Source organism: Chrysemys picta, chromosome 6 (assembly GCF_011386835.1).
Source record: "Chrysemys picta bellii isolate R12L10 chromosome 6, ASM1138683v2, whole genome shotgun sequence".
Classification (NCBI taxonomy): Eukaryota; Metazoa; Chordata; order Testudines; family Emydidae; genus Chrysemys; species Chrysemys picta.
In genome coordinates this window covers 127,309,961-127,329,212 of record NC_088796.1, presented here as the reverse complement: position 1 = coordinate 127,329,212, position 19,252 = coordinate 127,309,961, and the positions used below count along the sequence as shown (strand labels likewise).

At 42.9% G+C, this 19,252-nt stretch overlaps 1 protein-coding gene across 5 annotated transcripts in view; it reads right to left on the bottom strand.

Moving 5' to 3' along the window:
- Positions 1 to 19,252, bottom strand: part of DNAH6 (dynein axonemal heavy chain 6) — a 203,099-nt gene that overhangs the window by 12,638 nt on the left and 171,209 nt on the right. For 3 of the 5 annotated variants that reach the window (XM_065549807.1, XM_065549810.1, XM_065549808.1), the window contains 4 exons: positions 15,165 to 15,311; positions 11,359 to 11,497; positions 4,990 to 5,109; positions 1,711 to 1,832 (listed from right to left, as the gene is read on the bottom strand). In XM_065549807.1, coding sequence (XP_065405879.1) covers positions 1,711 to 1,832; positions 4,990 to 5,109; positions 11,359 to 11,497; positions 15,165 to 15,311 — 528 coding nt within the window. The remainder of the gene's footprint in view (positions 1 to 1,710; positions 1,833 to 4,989; positions 5,110 to 11,358; positions 11,498 to 15,164; positions 15,312 to 19,252) is intronic. The other 2 variants (XM_065549809.1, XM_065549812.1) reach the window with 2 other exon arrangements.

Sequence of the window (19,252 nt, the reverse complement as noted above, 5' to 3'; positions counted from 1 at the left end):
TGAGTTAAAATTTTAATGTTTTTAATTATCTTACTATTGGAAGTTATAAAATCCCTGCTTCAAACCCCTAGGACCAAAGTTTATTAAATAATGTGTAGTTTATCTTCTGGTTTTTTTAGGTGGTATGACAGGCTTTTGCTTTTATAGTGCTGTGCCATAAGCTTATTGCGACGTTAGTCTAGTTTTTAGAATTAATATTATACTACAAGCAAAAGTGGATGTTTTTCTAATCCAGTGCTTATGACAGACAAAAGATATTGCTTTTCAATGGTGTATTGTGTGTGGAAGAGAGAGTGTGTAGTTGAGATTTTCAAAGCAGTCTAGGCCAGTGGTTCTCAAAGCTGGCTCGCCACTTGTTCAGGGAAAGCCCCTGGCAGGCCGGGCCCTTTTGTTTACCTGGCGCATCAGCAGGTGCAGCCGATCGCGGCTCCCACTGGCCGTGGTTTGCCGCTCCAGGCCAATGGGGGCTGCGGGAAGTGGCGCGGGCTGAGGGATGTGCTGGCCGCCCTTCCCGCAGCCCCCATTGGCCTGGAGCGGCAAACCGCGGCCAGTGGGAGCCACGATCAGCCCAACCTGCGGACGTGGCAGATAAACAAACCAGCCCGGCCCACCAGGGTCTTTCCCCGAACAAGCGGCAGACTGGCTTTGAGAACTGCTGGTCTAGGGGACTTAGACACTTTCATTAATTTAGTGGAAGTTAAGATCATTATGTTATAGTAGCACCTTGGAGTTACCCATCAAGATCAAAGCCCTATTGTGCTAGGTGCTGTACATGCACATCACAAGAGACAGTCTCTCTCCTGGAGAGCTCTCAAATTAAATAGATAATTCTAAGGGTGGGAGAAAGGAAGTATCACTATCCCCATTTTACAGATAGGGAACAAAGACACACGGAGATTAAGTGACTTGCCTAAGGCCACCAATTCTTTGGTGAAGCCAGAACCTGAACCTAGATCACTTGTGTCCCACCCAGCTCAGGGGAGGGATAGCTCAGTGGTTTGAGCACTGGCCTGCTAAACCCAGGGTTGTGAGCTCAATCCTTGAGGGGGCCATTTAAGGATCTGGGGCAAAAATCTGTTTGGGGATTGATCCTGCTTTGAGCAGGCGGTTGGACTAGATGATCTCCTGAGGTTCCTTCCAACCCAGGTATTCTATGATCTGTGTCTAAATCCCCTAGTCTGTTTTCAAAATCTCAACCACATTATCTAACTATTTTTAATGAGTGTTTGTATGTGTGTAATGCTGTTTTTCCTAGACTACTATGAGGGTGGATTTAAGGATTCTGGAAGATTGTTTGGGTCCCTCCAGGGAAAATGCATATGTTTTAATAAATATTAATGTACGTGTTCTGAACAGGTTGTCAGTATTCCTTCACATCTCTCAGTCTAATCCAGAATTATAATGTCCCATAAGAAGAGGCTGATTTGTGTAAATCTAAGGATAGAATCAATGTCAATAAACAACAGTCCAGCATAAATCATGGTGCACTTCATAAAAACGCAGCTTGACCGGAAACAGGTTAAAGAACATATTCGGGAGTTACATATGGGAAAAAATAAATCTAATGAGTAGAGGTGGATTCCCTAGCAATTCTTGTTATTTCTGCTTAACAAACTATAATTATTAAATCAAATTCTCCCTTTAAACTACAAAGTATAATTCGTTTAATATAATTAATTTAGAACATGTATTTAAGAAAAGCCTACAAACCTGGAAAACCAAATTGGCGTTCTCATGCATTCCAAATATTTCTGGGTCGTCGATCAAAGGAAAATTTTCAATATAGTCTTTATAATCTTGCAAACTATCAGCCATAGGGGCAAAATATATACCTGTTACACAAATACACATACAGATTCCATATTAAAATGTTTTATTGTGAAATAAATGAGCAAAAATGTATGGAAATGTCAAAATGTATATATTGTATATTATTAGGAAAAACTTAAATTATTGAAAGCACATCCAAAGAAGTAAAGGAATTCACCACATAAACAACAAAACATCAATACGAATATGCTTTAAAATACATTTGGATGGTAACATTTTTCATTATGAGTGACAGGCATATACCAGATTCTGACACTCTAAAATTGTTAGAGGCAGAATTTTACAAAGGTAGGGCCAAAAGTCCCACATGTTCATGTTTTGCATTAGCGTGTCTTAGCATTTCAGAGGAACTAGAACTTTTGAAGCAAATGGGTTATATTCTGGAACAGAAAAACAACTGGATATTTGTTGCCTGAGGAAACAATGTAAAAACTTGAGCAGGATAAGGGATGTTGCTTGTTATATCGCATAGACAGAACAAACTTTATTTAAAATAAAAAGAATCAAATGGCTTTCACAGGCTTGACTGCGGAGCTAAAAACCTGACAAGTGGCAACTCACACAGGTAGAGTGAGCCCCAGGTTAGTTCCTGACTGGCCTTCCAACTCTCTGGTGGGTCATTACAGTTCTTTTCCTCTTTGGAGGCTTCTAGCTACTCAGCAACTTACACAACTAGGGTTAACTACTCATAATTAATTGCCATCTGTTAACAGCATAACTACCAGGACTGGAAGAAAGAAAGACTGGTGTGGCTGAGATGATAAGTGCTGGACTGAAGTAAGTGCAATCTGTCACTGGCCTGTGATGGATATTCAGCAAACTGAAATTAAATTCTCTCCTCCGCTCCCCCTGTTCTTCCAGGGAAATACATATAAAGGGACACGAATAAATGACATTAAAGGCATTGAAGTTGTATATGTAGGATAGAGCAGAAGGAGGGTCCAGTGGTCAGGGCACTAGCCTTAGACTTTGGAGATTTGGGTCCAAGTCCTTGCTCCACCACAGAGTTGCTATGTGACCTTGGGCAAGTCACTTACCCTCTGGGTACCTCTGTTCCATGGGAATCATAGCATTGCCCTACCTCCCAGGGATTCTGGGAAGATAGGTACAATAATGATTGCCAGGCACTCAGAGGCTACAATGATGGGTGCCATACAAGTACCAAAAATAGATCGATTTGTAATGGGTGGCAGCACGTCTGAAAAACTGCTCCCAGTTGTTCCTGCAGAGAAATGGTGATGTGGGTTCTGGTGAGTCACTGAGACAGGTGGTTCATTGCCTCACACTGATAACAAGGGAGGTAGAAAAGCCTTTCTGGGGAGGGAGTGAGCGGAGCAGTCCTGAAAAAAGGAATCTTAGGAGTAGCCCAGCTCAAGAAGGAGAGATTCAAACTCCATGGGCTCGATGCTCCATTGCACTGGGCCTCGTGTAGTCATTTGCAACAGCGCAAAGGGGGTATAAAATGCTCCCAAATTAGTGAGAAATGTCCCTCTGGTCAACTCTTCGTTTGACGCTCTGGCCCCATTTCAGGCAGAGAATGCTGACAATGTGCAGTGCTTGTAGCAGTGGGATCCACCTCAAACACCTGTTGAGCATGGTGCTATGCATCTTTTCCATATTTAATGGGAAGCAAGAGAGCTTCCCTTCTCCCTGAAGATGGCCAGGGTAAAAAGATTTAGCACCATCAGCGGAATACAAGGACTCATTATAAACCCTGCAGCAATACTGGAATCTTCCTGGTTGTGCTAAACTTTTAGCCCTGGGCCAGTTCTGGTAAGGACTTTAAAGTACAGCTCTAATCAGAGAAGTGGCTCTGTAAAAATAGCAGTGGGGTTCTAGGCTTGTCATCTCTCTGGCATTTCCAGATCAGATATGCTCAGTTCACAAGTAAAAAAATGTTTTTTTTCTAATCTGCCATTCCTGCCATTCACCCTGGAATATGCAAGTCAAGATAGATTCTCATGCACCATTACCTAGGATAAAGGTTCTGCAGGCCAAATTCTGCCCTCAATTACACATGCACGAACCCTTTGTCTTTAGATTATGCCCTTGATGACACCTGGGAAACCCTATTGTCTTCAATGGGTTTGCTCAACTGTAATTTATTGGATTTTAGCAAACAAGTCTGCTGATGTGCAAGAAGGATTAGATACAATCTAGTTCTCTCTTTCTTACGGGAGGTAGCATCATCCACTAAATATGCACTAGACAGGAAAGTCAGTAGACTTGGGTTCTATTTCCAAAGCTGCCATTGGCTCACTATGTGACCATGAGCCACTTATGAGTTCCCATTTGCGGTGCCAGATTAGTTTTAGATTAAGTGTTTAGATTAAGATGAGCCCTTTTGAAAACCATGGGAACTGAGTGGACTGAGCACTTTTGAAAATCTCACCCTTGACCTCTCTGTGCTTTGGTTTTCCCATCTGTAAAATGGAGATAATGTTTATTCATCTTTGCAATGTGTTCTAAGATCTAGAAGTTAGAAGCACGGACAATTATTACCGTTAATTGTGTTGGCTCAGCAGTGCTAACGGAAGTATAAAACACAAGCAAAAATAGTTTTGTCACTAAATTCGGCAGATATAACTCTTTATACATATTGTGGGACTAATTTTCCTTTCATTTATGCTGGAGTAAATCATGGAAGTCAGGGACTACTCTAGTGTAAAAATAGTATGAGAAGAGAATCAGGTGCAAGGCTCAGAGTAAGAAGGTAATATTTTACATAGTGACTTTTGAGAGAAGAACCACATTCTACGGAGTCCCTGAAAATCTTAGAAAGTCCACAACAGAGCTCAAGGTTCTTCTCAAATACTGCAAAATTTGGGCCAAAAGCTTCTTTTTGGAAACTGCACTTCTGAGTCAGAGACTTCTGTCTGTGGGAATGGAAGGAGATACACTACCAATAATGTCCTCTGTGGGGCAAGAGACGTTTTTCTCAATAAAAAACTAGGAAGACATTAACTAAGCTTGTTATCCAGTTCTTAGACACACAGAGTGAACCAGACCCCATTGACTGATGCAAGATTCATCACAGAAAGATCAGAATTTTTCTAAAACACAAATACAGAATTAAACACACAAAATCATAAAAAAATGGGACAAACATAGTTTGCATTAACCTAAATGGAAATCCTCTATAATTCTAATTGTATTTACCTGACTCGGAATATTTGTAATCATATTCTAATGTTTCAGGAGCAAAAAACCTCTTTAAGACTGTACGCAGGCATCTCTGATCCCAGGTGTCTGTAACTCGCCCTCCGTAAGTAATTTCACCTGCAACAGTGTTTGAGTTTTACAGATTACAATTTCATATATCGATTCACATATAAAAAAGCTTTTACTTTTTAAAATTTTAACTTTCATCTTCTCTAGAATCCAGCACAGCATGATTTTTGTGCGTCACTTTCATGGAAATAAGAGTGTTTAACTGTCAGAAAGATTTTTTTTAAATCATTGAAGTGATAACTAATAAAATCTGACACTGCAATACATCTAAGTCGACTAATAAAAAAATATCAGGTTTTCAAACAAGTTGCGCACACAATTATGTGCCTAATTTGAGCATGTAATTACTGCAGCTGTATATGTAAACTGGCCAGAGACATAAAGGGTAACAAGAAAAGATTCTACAAATACATTAGAAGCAAGAGGAACACCAAGGACAGGGTAGGCCCGTTACTCAACGGAGGGGAGGGAAATAATAACAGAAAATGTGGAAATCAAAGAGGTGCTTAATGATTTCTTTGTTTTGGTTTTCACCAAGAAGGTTGGTGGTGATTGGATGTCTAACATAGTGAATGCCAGTGAAAATGAGGTAGGATCAGAAGAGGCTAAAACAGGGAAAGAACAAGTTAAAAATTACTTGGACAAATTAGATATCTTCAAGTCACCAGGGCCTGATAAAATGCATCCTAGAATATTCAAGGAGCTGACTGACGAGATATCTGAGCCATTAGCGATTATCTTTGAAAAGTCATGGAAGACAAGAGAGATTCCAAAGACTGGAAAAGGGCAAATATAGTGCCCATCTATAAAAAGGGAAATAAGGACAACCCAAGGAATTAAAAACCAGTCAGTTTAACTTCTGTACCTGGAAAGATAAAGGAGCAATTAATTAAGCAATCAATTTGCAAACATCTAGAAGATAATAAGGTGATAAGTAACAGTCAGCATGGATTTGTCAAAAACAAATTGTGTCAAACCAACCTGATAGCTTTCTTTGATAGGGTAACAAGCCTTGTGGATAGGGGGGAAGCGGTAGACGTGGTATATTTTGACTTTAGTAAAGCTTTTAATACTGTCTCACGTGACCTTCTCATAAACAACTAGGAAAATTCAACCTAGATGGAGCTACTATAAGGTGGGTGCAAAACTGGTTGGAAAACCATTCCCAGAAAGTAGTTATCAGTGGTTCACAGTCATGCTGGAAGGACATAACGAGTGGGGTCCCACAGGGATCGGTTCTGGGTCCATTTCTGTTCAATATCTTCATCAATGATTTAGATAATGGCATACAGAGTACACTTACAAAGTTTGTGGACGATACCAACCTGGGAGGGGTTGCAAGTGCTTTGGAGGACAGGATTAAAATTCAAAATGATCTGGACAAACTGGAGAAATGGTCTGAAGTAAACAGGATGAAATTCAATAAGGACAAATGCAAAGTACTCCACTTAGGAAGGAACAATCAGTTGCGCACATACAAAACGGGAAATGACTGCCTAGGAAGGAGTACTGCGGAAAAGGATCTGGGGGTCATAGTGAATCACAAGCTAAATAATAGTCAACAGTGTAACGCGGTTGCAAAAAAAGCAATCATCATTCTGGGATGTATTAGCAGGAGTGTTGTAAGCAAGATGCGGGAAGTAATTCTTCCACTCTACTCCATGCTGATTAGGCCTCAACTGGAGTATTGTGACCAGTTCTGGGCACCACATTTCAGGAAGGATATGGACAAATTGTAGAGTCCAGAGAAGAGCAACAAAAATGATTAAAGGTCTGGAAAACATGACCTATGAGGGAAGATTGAAAAAATTGGGTTTGTTTAGTCTGGAAAAGAGAAGACTGAGAGGGGACATGATAACAGTTTTCAATTATGTAAAAGATTGTTACAAGGAGGAGGAAGAAAAATTGCTTCTTGTCCTATCCTCAGAGGTTAAGAAAAACAATGGGCTTAAGTTGCAGCAAGGGAGGTTCAGGTTGGACATTAGGAAAAACTTCCTCTTAGGGTGGTTGAGCACTGGAATAAATTGCCAAAGGAGGCTGTGGAATCTCCATCATCGGAGATTTTTAAGAGCAGGTTAGACAAACACCTCTCAGGGATGGTCTAGATAATACTTAGTCCTGCCATGAGGCAGGGGACTGGATCAGATGACCTCTCGAGGTCCCTTCTAGATCTATGTAAACTGGGTAGCTGCATATCATGTGCCTAATTAACCTATCAGAGGGGTAGCCGTGTTACTCTGAATCTGTAAAAAGCAACAGAGGGTCCTGTGGCACCTTTAAGACTAACAGAAGTATTGGAGCATAAGCTTTCGTGGGTGAATGCCCACTTCATCAGAAGCAAGAGTCTGATGAAGTGGGCATTCACCCACGAAAGCTTATGCTCCAATACTTCTGTTAGTCTTAAAGGTGCCACAGGACCCTCTGTTGCTTTTTACTAATTAACCTAATAACTGTATTCACAGTCACTGAATTTGCTGCGTAATGGAGTAACTGCATATGCAAGATACACATACAATGGTACACACAATTTTCATGATCCATTTTGAACCGGGAAACTCTGGCCCTTAATGTGGTAACAGAAATTTGTTATCTGATGATCTCCTTTCTGGGACTGACTTCTGCCCTAATCTCAGACATTGAATGGCAGCTCAGATTGACCATGAAGCTAGACAGCTTGGACTCTACACTCACATCATCTTCGTACTTTCAAAGCTATACAGAAACACCGCCTTCTTCTTAGTAGCTATATATAAGCTCATAAGAGTAACATCATATTCAACAGTATTTAACTACATACAGGGATCTGAAAAGCAGCCATCATAGGGAGATCCAAAGAACTTTCATGTTGTGGGGCAAATTAGGGGAGGAGTCATCAGGCAGAGCTGGCGCTAGGCACAAGCAGACTAAGCAATTACTTAGGGCCCCGAGCAGCTCAAAGGAGTCTCCTATTAATTATTAGTATGTGTTGTGCATGGGTGAGGGGCCCACCAAAATATTCCTGCTTATGGTCCCGTACGGGCTTGCATTGGCCCTGTAATCAGGTAACCAATACTCCATCCTGCCACCTGGCCTTTGCCTTAAATTGAGACACTGGATACACAGCAAGAAATAAGGAGAATTATTGGGGAGGAAGAGATAAGGAGAACAAAAAGAAGGTTCCCGTTTCCGAAATTTGGTAGAATGAATCTATTTTAGGGCCAGTGCTTGGAGCAGCTTGCTGCTGAAGGACTGTGCTACGAAGGAATGAAGACCAAGCCCTTTACAAGGGTGTTGATGAATGAGCAGGAGGCAGCTTTACAGACTTCATTTTCAGTGGCCTAGGCCTTTTCTGCTCAGAATACCTTCTGCAGTCAGTTTTCCACAGCTGTATATGCACTGGCAATTCATTTGATTCCCCTAGCGAGAGTTGAGTTTGAGGCTTTCAGAACCAGACATTTATGGTGAAGGAGATAAATAGGGATGTTGTGTTTCTGAATGGATCAGTTCTCCTAAGATAAATCTGAACAGCTCTATAGACATTTAACAACAGGTACCATGTTTTTTTTCAGGTGTTTTAGGAGACAGGGTTTAAAAAAACAACACCACAGAAGTGCTAGGAAACCTGGCCATTTAAAGTTAAGTTATGCTTGATCAAAAAGAAAAAGGAAGGGGCAGAGTAAGGGGGAGGAGAAATGGAGCAGGAGAGACTTTGCTCAGATGTCTGAAACTTGAACTCCGGCAGCATTTCATTCTGCATGCAGGAAAAACAAAAACAAAACAGAAGAACCAGTGTTCAAATATCCATCCACCTTAAACAGAAGTTGGTCCAATAAAAGATATTACCTCACCCACCTTGTCCCTCTAATATCCTGGGACTGACACAGCTACAACTACACTGCAAACATCCTCCTTAAAAACATATGAAATAAATGTTCACGAAGTGAACCAAAGGTAATTTTAAGATAATGGGAATTTGGTCCAATACAACTTTGAAGTAACGTCCATGAGGCTGATACTGAAGTAAAATCAATTAGCTGTAAACAAGCATTTAATATACATGGGTGAATGAACAAATCATTACAACTCAAACTGACAGAACACTTTCAGATGCAATTTGTGCCACAGAAAGGGCTTCACTTAGTAGGCAAGCTTGAAAGCACTTGTATTCTCATCTCAGAGAATTTACAGTAGTTTTAATCTTCAGCTTGACAAAACACAGAACAGAATAATGGGGCCTATTTTTCATTTACATTGGGAAAGGATTTTTTGCTGTATAGTACAGGTAACTAACGGGGAAAATGTAAAACCTAGGCAAGGAGAGACCCTTAACTGTTATCAGAGTAGCAGCCGTGTTAGTCTGTATCTGCAAAAAGAACAGGAGTACTTAAGAAGTAGGCTGTAGTCCACGAAAGCTTATGCTCTAATAAATTTGTTAGTCTCTAAGGTGCCACAAGTACTCCTGTTCTTTTAACTGTTATGTTCACATATCTATCTTGTGAAGTAACTACTATGAAAGCAATTCTAAAACTGTGGAATACTACAACCAAACTACAGGGTTTGTGATAAAGGCCATATTAAGTAAAAAATTATAAACCACCATGAAATAGCTAGGTGAAATGCATTTTCACATTTCAGGGGTAATCTAGAAGGACATGTTAGAATAAGGGATCAGATATGTTGTGCCTAAACCACTGTGAATGTGTTTCTATTTCTTTTACTTTACTCTTTGGAAGATAGTCATTATTCCTTCATAAGTCACTTTAATTATTTTTATCATAAAACTACCATTTTTGTTTCCTGTCTAACTAATTGTGCAAACTAAAATCTACTTAGCACAGCTAAGCAGCAAAGCAAACAGGAACATTACTAAAATTGTGAAGAAAAATTACCTTAAATTCTTGCTGTCAAAAACCAGAAATTATAATCTAATCTCTCTAATAATCAGTGCTGACTGCATGGTACCAGTACAGAATGCAATGAGCTCGGAGTTCCAAGTTGTTTTACTTTCAGAAGGAAGGGCCTACCCACTACTATTTTACTCCAGTTTTACACTGTCGTTACTGCACTGAAATCAATGTAGTTACACTCATGAGAAGCTGCAGTAACACTGTGATGAATCAGGCCCCTTTGTGTTCCTGAAAAGATTTATTGAAGTATAAAAAACTGCTTTTGAACAGAGGCTTTGGTTTGCTATCCTATACAATGGTGATTACTAATGGTTAGATTAGATTTATCAGGCTCTCCACAGTTGCTGAAGAATTTTTAAATCACTTGTATTTGACTCTGTAAAGTGAGAGTTGGCAATTTTCTTTTCTTCTTGCCCAAGGAGTTAACGAGATATAATCTGCAGGATGATTATCTTGTTGCTATGGGTAATTAAGCAGCTGTTTGGATATTGCTACTTTGATAGCAGGTTTCCATTGGAGGGGTCATAGCTTGATGCTCCTACGTGTCCACAATAGCTCTGAATGCTGGGACTTCTCTGTTCAAGGTGACTAGCGTCATCAAGTTAGAAGGCTGCTAATTTTCTCCAATCAGGAGATCCTTCCAAACAGAAACTCTGCAGGATGGACATAGCTTAGGACCTTTCAAAACCACACAGGTTTTTGCTGTTTGGCCCATGCCCTTGATGCCAGTCTGGTAGATAGCATTTGAATGGGTATGTCTAACCTGGAGCTGAAGGTGTTTCCACCTCAGGGAAACATACCCATGCTAGCTCTGATCGAGCTGGTATGCTAAAAATAGAAGTGTGGTTGTGGCAGCACAAGCAGCGGGATGGGTGAGGGTACCTAGGGTTGTAGACTGGACCATAAGCAGGACAGCTAGCCCATCCCGCCACTCACACTGTTGTGCCTACACTTCTATTTTTAGTGCACTAACTCAAGCAGAGCTGGCGTGGCTATGACTACTCAAGCCAGAAATTACACCGCTAGTTCCAGTGTAGACATACACTTAGCTAGTGCCTTACCCAGACTCCAACTTTAAAATGCCATAAAAGGTGCCATATGCATCCGAAGAAGTGGGCTGTAGTCCATGAAAGCTTATGCTCTAATAAATTTGTTAGTCTCTAAGGTGCCACAAGTACTCCTGTTCTTCTTTTTATAAAAGGTGAAGATTGATAATTGTATTTGACTTCAGTAGGGTTCCACAGTTATAAGTAAAAGCATAATATGGCCCTATACAAATAATCAACCTAGACCTGCTAAGTTGTTGCAAGTAGCTATATAGCTTAGTAATATCTTGTGTTTATTGAGGAATGCTAGAAGTAGATAACTGCTAATACCGGAACTGTTAAAATAAAATATCTAAGCACTGTACCTGTTATGTAAGTTAGGGCATCCCAGGGTATCTTTCCTTCTTGACAGTAAAGATTTAGGTTCAGTAAGGCACATTCTCTATCGCTGTCATTAAATTCATAGCAGATGTTCCACCCAAGAGGTCCAAACTTTTTCCTCTCCTTGAATATTAAATTAAAAGCAAAACTGAATAAGATTACTTTGTTCAGGACGCTCAGAGCTATTGTACTGTTAATGTGGGGTTGTCTTCAGATAGCAATTTCAAATTTTAGATTAGCACAGACCTTAGCAAGGGGCGATGTGTAAGCTTTATTGCCCCATGACTAAGGCTAAGATTTTATCAAGGATATTTTTAATAAAAGTCAGGGACAGGTCATGGGCTTCTGTGAATTTTTCATTGTTGCCGGTGACCTGTCCCTGACTTTTATTAAAAATATCCATGACAAAATGGGGAGCCTGGTTAGCTGCTGGTGGGCTGGGAGCTCCAGGGGCCCCCAAAACCTGTGTGGGCTCAGAGCTCCAGGGTCTCCTTCTGCTGACAGCTCTGAGCTGCAGGGGTCCTCCCTGCCTCCCGCGGTAGCCAGGGACCCTGCACTCCCAGCTGGTGCTGGCTGAAGTCGAGGAGGTCTTTGGAAGTCACAGATTCCATGACTTCTGGGACCTACATAACTAAATCGCAGCCTTACCCATGAGTAGCACCTGAAGGCACTGGTCCTCAGGGACACTCCCCCCTCAAGTCATATTTTTCTTCTGGCTCTCAGGGCAGGAGAGGGTAGTGATTTCCAGTTGTCTTATGCCATGAGCACATTGCAACCCCCCGCCAGCAATGGGTCAGCTGAGCTTCAGTTCTATCCATTCCCCACCCCTTACAGTACAGTACTATTAAAAGTAAAGGATTAGCTCCTGGTCACTTAGGAGATAAATCTCCCTATTACAGATGGGGAAGGTTGTCTCAGAATTCTAATCTTACACGTCTAATCTTACAGCTCTCCATCTGCCCAGTTCATGTAATTCCAAATATTGCATTATTTTTCAAAATAAATCATTCTGTGATTTTTTCTCTAAGTGAGATGAATGCAAATGACGCAACATTCATGAATAATCTGACAGCAGCAACCTAGTATGCTAAGCAAGGGTAACATTGGTATGTAAACAGATTTCACTTCATGCTTCCAAGAGGTTTTAGTAGAGAGTGAGTAAAAACAAACTGCAAGGTTTAGGAAGAGGAACAAAATTTAAGATGATTGGATTAAACTAATAACTGAAACATTAGATTACTTTATCGTTAACGCACAAGCTAATTGCAACTGAATTGGAGGTAGGAAGACAGAAAATGGAAATTCACAAAATTTAAGCTGTATCTAAATTTTGTGAATTTCCATTTTCTGTCTTCCCACTTCCAATTCAATTGCAATTAGCTAGTGCGTTAACGATAAAGTAATCTAATGTTTCAGTTATTAGTTTAATCCAATCAGAAATTCGAATCATTACAGGACAAACCCTGAAGTCCTTACTCAGTCCTTTCTCAAGAAAAAGTCTATTGACTTTAATGGAAATTTGCTCAAGTAGTGACTGATTGAAAACTGAGTGAGGATTGGTTCTCTGCCTATTTAAATAAAGTATTGTGTAGTCGTTCAACAACCAAAATGAAAACAGAATAATTAAAGCAGCACATTTCCTTCCTCTTACCGCCATGTGTCCCCCTGTAGTCTATGAGTTCATTTAATTTAAAACATGCAGAATTCTTCTGATGAATTGTTTGCTAACACAGTAAAGAGGAACTACAGTTTCACTTAAACGAAATGTTTGATCATATTTATCCATAAGAAATCTCAGGAGACACACTTACATTTGATATAATTAATATGGCACAGACATTTTAATGTAATCTTTTAGGAGAAAAGAAGTCTTGTGCTTTGTATGGACCTTTCCTTTTAAATTATAATTAGCTTAACTGATAAGAAATGCTTTGCATTAGTAATAGGGCTGTCAAGCGATTAAAAAAATTAATCGCACTTAATTGTGCGATTAATCATGCTGTTAAACAACAATAGAATACCATTTATTTTAAATATTTTTGGATGTTTACTACATTTTCAAATATATTAATTTCAATTACAACACAGAATACAAAGTTGTACAGTGCTCACTTTGTATTTATTTTTTATTACAAATATTTGCACTGTAAAAAACAAAACAAAAATTTTTTTTTAATTCACTTCATACAAGTACTGTAGTATAAACTCTTTATCATAAAAGCTGAACTTACAAATGTAGAAGGATGTAAAAAAAAACCTGCATTCAAAAATAAAACAGTGTAAAACTTTAGAACCTTCAAGTCCAAGCAGTCCTACTTCTTGGTCAGCCAATCACTCAGACAAACAAGGTTGGTTACAATTTGCAGGAGATAATGCTGCCTGCTTCTTGTTTGCAATGTCACCTGAAAGTGAGAACAGGCGTTCACATGGCACTGTTGTAGCCGGCGTTGCAATATATTTACGTGCCAGATGCGCTAAAGATTCATATGTCCCTTCATGCTTCAACCACCATTCCAGAGGACATGCGTCCATGCAGACGACGGGTTATGCTCAATAACAATCCAAAACAGTGCAGACTGGTACATGCTCATTTTCATCATCTGAGTCCGATGCCACCAGCAGAAGGTTGATTTTCTTTTTTGGTGGTTTGGGTTCTGTAGTTTCCGCATCGGAGTGTTGCTCTTTTAAGATTTCTAAAAGCTCCACACCTCGTCCCTCTCAGATTTGGATGGCTCTTCAGATTCTTAAACCTTGCGTCGAGTGCTGTAGCTATATTTAGAAATCTCGCATTGGTACCTTCTTTGCATTTTGTCAAATCTGCTGTGAAAAAGTTCTTAAAACAAACATGTGCTGGGTCATCATCTGAGACTGCTATTACATGAAATATATGCAGAATGTGGGTAAAACAGAGCAGGAGACATACAATTCTCCCCCCAAGGAGTTCAGTCACAAATTTAATTGATGCATTATTTTTTTAACGAGTATCATCAGCATGGAAGCATGTCCTCTGGAATGGTGGCCGAAGAATGAAGGGGCATACGAATGTTTAGCATATCTGGCATGTAAATACCTTGCAAGACCAGCTACAAAATGCTGTGCGAATGCCTGTTCTCACTTTCAGGTGACATTGTAAATAAGAAGCAGGCAGCAATATCTCCCGTCAATGTAAACAAACTTGTTTGTCTTAGCGACTGGCAGAATAAGAAGTAGGACTGAGTGGACTTGTAGGCTCTAAAGTTTTATACTGTTTTGTTTTTGAGTGCCATTATGTAACGAAAAATAATCTGCATTTGTAAATTACAATTTCACAATAAAGAGATTGCACTACAGTATGAGGTGAACTGAAAAATACTATTTCTTTTATCATTTCTACAGTGCATATATTTGTAATAAAAATAATAATATAAAGTGAGCACTGTGCACTTTGAATTCTGTGTTGTAATTGAAATAAATATTGAAAATGTAGAAAAACATCCAAAATATTTAATAAATTTTGATTGGTATTCTATTGTTTCAAGTGCGATTAATTACGATTAATTTTTTTTATCGCGATTAATTTTTTTTTTAGTTAATCATGTGAGTTAACTGTGATTAACTGACAGCCCTAATTAGTAATATAACTTACCAGTTCTAGTTTCTGGAAATTAATGGCTAAATAAGGTTTGCACAAAATACTGCTATTACAGTTATGATTACATCAGACATATTCTGAATATAACAGACTTCTTGAACTAATTTTGTAATGGAATCTCAATACCTCTGCTATCTGAACTAATATCATCAGGTATACCTGAATGATAGCATGGAAGAAGCAAATGCCAAAAATCATTTTCCTCCAATTTATGCCAAGGATATTGTCTTCAAAAAACGTAGTCGTCATCTCTGTGAATGCTCGCCTGATGTTTGCACGAAGTCCTTTTGGAGGCTCATTGGTTACCTGAATTGGGAAAAATAACCAGTTCTTGTTCTATACAGAAGTCTCCTCTCCATTTTTTTATGCAGAGCTGTCAAGTTATCACTTGAATGGCTATCTGTATGTAAATTGTATTTTCTACATTATGCTTTAGGTTTTAACCAAATGAACACATTGATTATTTACCCTAGAAAATATATGGAAATGAAAAGATATGTTATGAAAATAAGGAAATTTGGAGCAGAAAGAAATTGGAAAAAATTTGCAGGCACAAATTAGAATAAATAAATAAACATTGCAAGAAGGTGATTAAAGTAAGCGCTCTCACTATGCGAAGTACACACTACTGCAATTTAACTGCTTTATTTGGACAACAGCTTCCAGCTTCCAGCTCTTAATTTAGCAGATGGCTGTCTTACTGGGCAGAAAGACTGTCCAGCCAGCAGTAGTCAGTATCTTGATTTAAATGGATTAGGGTTACAAAGATCAGGAGGGACATCAGAGTTCATGCTAGGTTATTCCATTTGCTCTTGTCCCAGGCTACATTTGTAAGAAGCTAGTGTCAGTCTTGAGTGTCTGGATTAGATGAAGATTACTTACGGAACTACTGGAACGTGCTCACATACTATGGTGATGAATATAATATAAGAACCTACATAGAACAGAATCAAATGGACCAGACTATGATAGAATCAATGTGTTGGCTTCATCAAAGAAGGTGAGAGTGGGGGACCTTTCTGATTTTTTCTGTTTTTTCTTAATGTACGTTCCACTGGGGAAGGGAGAGCATTCCTAAAGTTTTATCAAAGGGAAGGAGTTCTTGCCAGAACTCCAATAGTGGGGAAGGAGGGCGGGTCATGGAATGGACATGAGCAACACATCTCAAAGTACACCAGTTATGGAAAAGGGTAACTGTCTTTTCTTCTTCGAGTGCTTGCTCATGTCCATTCCATGTTAGGTGACCCCAACCAGTACCAACGGAAGCGGGTAGGAGTTCATGGACGTGTAGCTTGTAACAGCTGTGTTGAACCCCACGTCATCTCTGGCCTGCTGTGTGATGGCATAGTGTGCTGTGAATGTGTGAACCGAAGACCACGTTGCAGCTCTGCAAATGTCCCGTCAAGGACACTTGTGCTCTTGTCAAGTGGTCCTTCACCAGAGGTGGCGGTTGGACCTGCGCCAGCTCATAACAGGTTCAGATGCAGGAAGTGATCCAGTTGGAGATCCTCTGAGAGGACCCCAGAAGGCCCTTCATCCTGTTCGCTGTTGTGATGAAAAGCTGTGTCGACCTGCGAAAGGGCTTGGTATGCTCCAGGTAAAACGCCAAGGCATGTCGGACGTCCAGGGAGTGCTGCCGCCTCTCATTGGTCTTGTGCAGCTTAAGACAGAACATGGGGAGGAAGATGTCCTGGGTGATATGGAAGGAAGACACCACCTCCGTCATGACGGCCAGATGGGTTGCAACTGTACCTTATCTTTGTAGAAGACCGTATATGGTGGTTCCAAGGTTAGGGCTTTAATCTCCCACACTCGCCTAGCCTACGTCACTGCCACAGGGAAGGCGACCTTCCACAATAGGTGGGAAAGGGAACAAAAGCCCAAGGGTTCAAAGAGCAGACCCATGAGTCTGGAAAGAACCAGATTGCGGTCCCATTGTGGGACAGGATCCCTAACGGGAGGGAAGAGCCTTTTGAGGCCTTTCAGGAACCTGATGGACATCTTGTGCGAGAACACCGATCTATCCTGGATCAGCGGATGAAAAGCCGAGATGGCAGCTAGATGAACCTTGATAGAAGAGAGGGCCAGACCCTGATTCTTCAGGAAGAGCAGGTATTCCAAGATTGACTGCAGAGAAGAACATGTCGGGGAGAACCAGTGGCACAATCTTGTCCACTTCGCCAGGCAAGTTGCTCTAGTGGTGGGTTTTCTACTTCCCCAAAAGACCTGCTGCACCTCCCTGGAGAAGGCTTACTCCTCCAGGTTCAACCATGCAGCATTCACGTGAGGTGGAGGGAGGTGAGGCTGGAGTGCAGGAGGCGACCGTGGTCTTGCGGGAGAAGGTCCTCGATGCCTGAGGTGAGCCGCCACCACCGACATGCACCTTGTGAACACCCTCGGTGCCATTGCCAGGCCAAAGGGGAGCACTGCGAACTGGTAGTATGCGGATCCCACCATGAAGCGGAGGAAGTGACTGTGTCCTTGAAAGATCGCTATATGAAAGTACACGTTCCTCAAGTCGAGGGCGGAGTACCAGTCTCCTAGATCCAGGGAGGGGATGGAGGGCAGGGAGACCATGAGGAACTTCAACCTCTTGAGAAACTTGTTGAGGAGTCGCAGGTCCAGGATGGGCCTTAGGCCCCCTTTGGCAGGGCCGGCTTTAGGCCGATTCAGCCGATTCGGCTGAATTGGGCCCCACGCCAAGAGGGCCCCGCGCCAAGAGGGCCCCGCGCTGCAGCTGTCCGCCCCGCCCCCAGCTCACTTCCCCCTCTTCCCCTCCCCTGCACGCCCCGCCCCCTCCCCTGCTCCCGCGAATCAGAGATTCGCGGGAAGTCTGAGACGAAGCAGGGGCGGCCAGCAGCACGAGGTAAGCTGCGGTGGGGACGGGAGAAGGGCTCCGGGGAGGCGCGGCCCGTTCCCGCAGGCCCCAGCGGCTCTGGCCCGGCTTGGCTCCAGCCCGGCCCCCGGGGCCTGGCCCCCGGGGCCCGGCTCCGGCCCGGTCCCCGCGGATCGGGTCCCCCCCGCGGCGAGGCTCGGGTCCCCCCCGTCACTGTCCCCCCCGCGGCGCGACTCGGGTCGGCTCCCCCCCTTCCCTGCGGCTCGGCTCCCCCCTGTCCCCCCCCGCGGCGCGGCGGGGCTCGGGTCCCCCCGTCCCCCCCCGCGGCGCGGCTCGGGTCCCCCCGTCCGTCCCCGTCCCCCCCCGTCCCCGCGGCTCGGCTCCCCCCCGTCCCCGTCCCCCCCCCGTGGCGCGGCTCGGGTCCCCCCGTCCCCTCCGTGGCGGTGCTCGGGTCCCCCCGTCCCGTCCCCCCCACCCCGCGGCGCGGGTCCTGGGGGCGGGGCTTGCAGCAAGCCCCGCCCCCAGGAATTGGGCCCCGCTCTTGCTAAAGCCGGCCCTGCCCTTTGGGGTTTGGGATCAGAAAGTAACGGGAATAGAACCCCTTGCCCATGAGGTCTACGGGGACTTCTTCCACAGCCCCTGCCTGCAGCAGGCCCTGTACTCCTGGTGCAGTAGACTCTCATGAGAGGGGTCCCTGGAGAGGGGTGGTGAGGGAGGGTGGGATGGGGGGTTTGAAACAAATTGGAGGGCATAACCCTGCGCCACAGTTTTGAGGACCCAGCGGTCCGAAGTTATAGACGCCCAGGCTGGGAGGAAAAAAGAAAGGCAGCTGGAAAAATGGAGGGGAGCAGGATCGAGGACAGTGGCTGGAATGTCGCCCTTGGGCACACCCTCAAAATGCTCGCTTTGACCCCTGCTGGGAGCGGGAAGCACCAGCCTGTGTTGAGGTAGATGGCTGCTGGCCCTGACAGCACTTGTAACCCTTGTCCTTCTTATGGTAAGGCTCCTGACTAGGTTGGCTGCGCTACTGATGGGGAGGCCGTGGCTTAAGTCGCTTTCTTTGCTGCCCCGGAGTGTACAGGCCCAAGGTCTTGAGTGTGGTGTGCGAGTCCTTTACCCGTGCAGCTTATCGTCTGTTTTCTCTGCAAACAGGGCCTGGCCACCGAATGGGAGGTCCTGGAGGGACTCTTGGACCTCAACCAACAAGCCCGAGGAGTGGACTGCAGCCACGCCACCCTCCTCATTACTATGGCCGAGACCATGGTCCGCGCTGCAGAATCAGACGTGTCTGAAGCTGCCTGCAGTGCCGCCCTCACCACTCCCTGCCCCTCTTCCAGGATGGCCTGGAACTCTTTCCTGGGGTCCTCTGGGAAACATTAAAATCGTAACAGCCCAAGAGGGCCTGATGGTT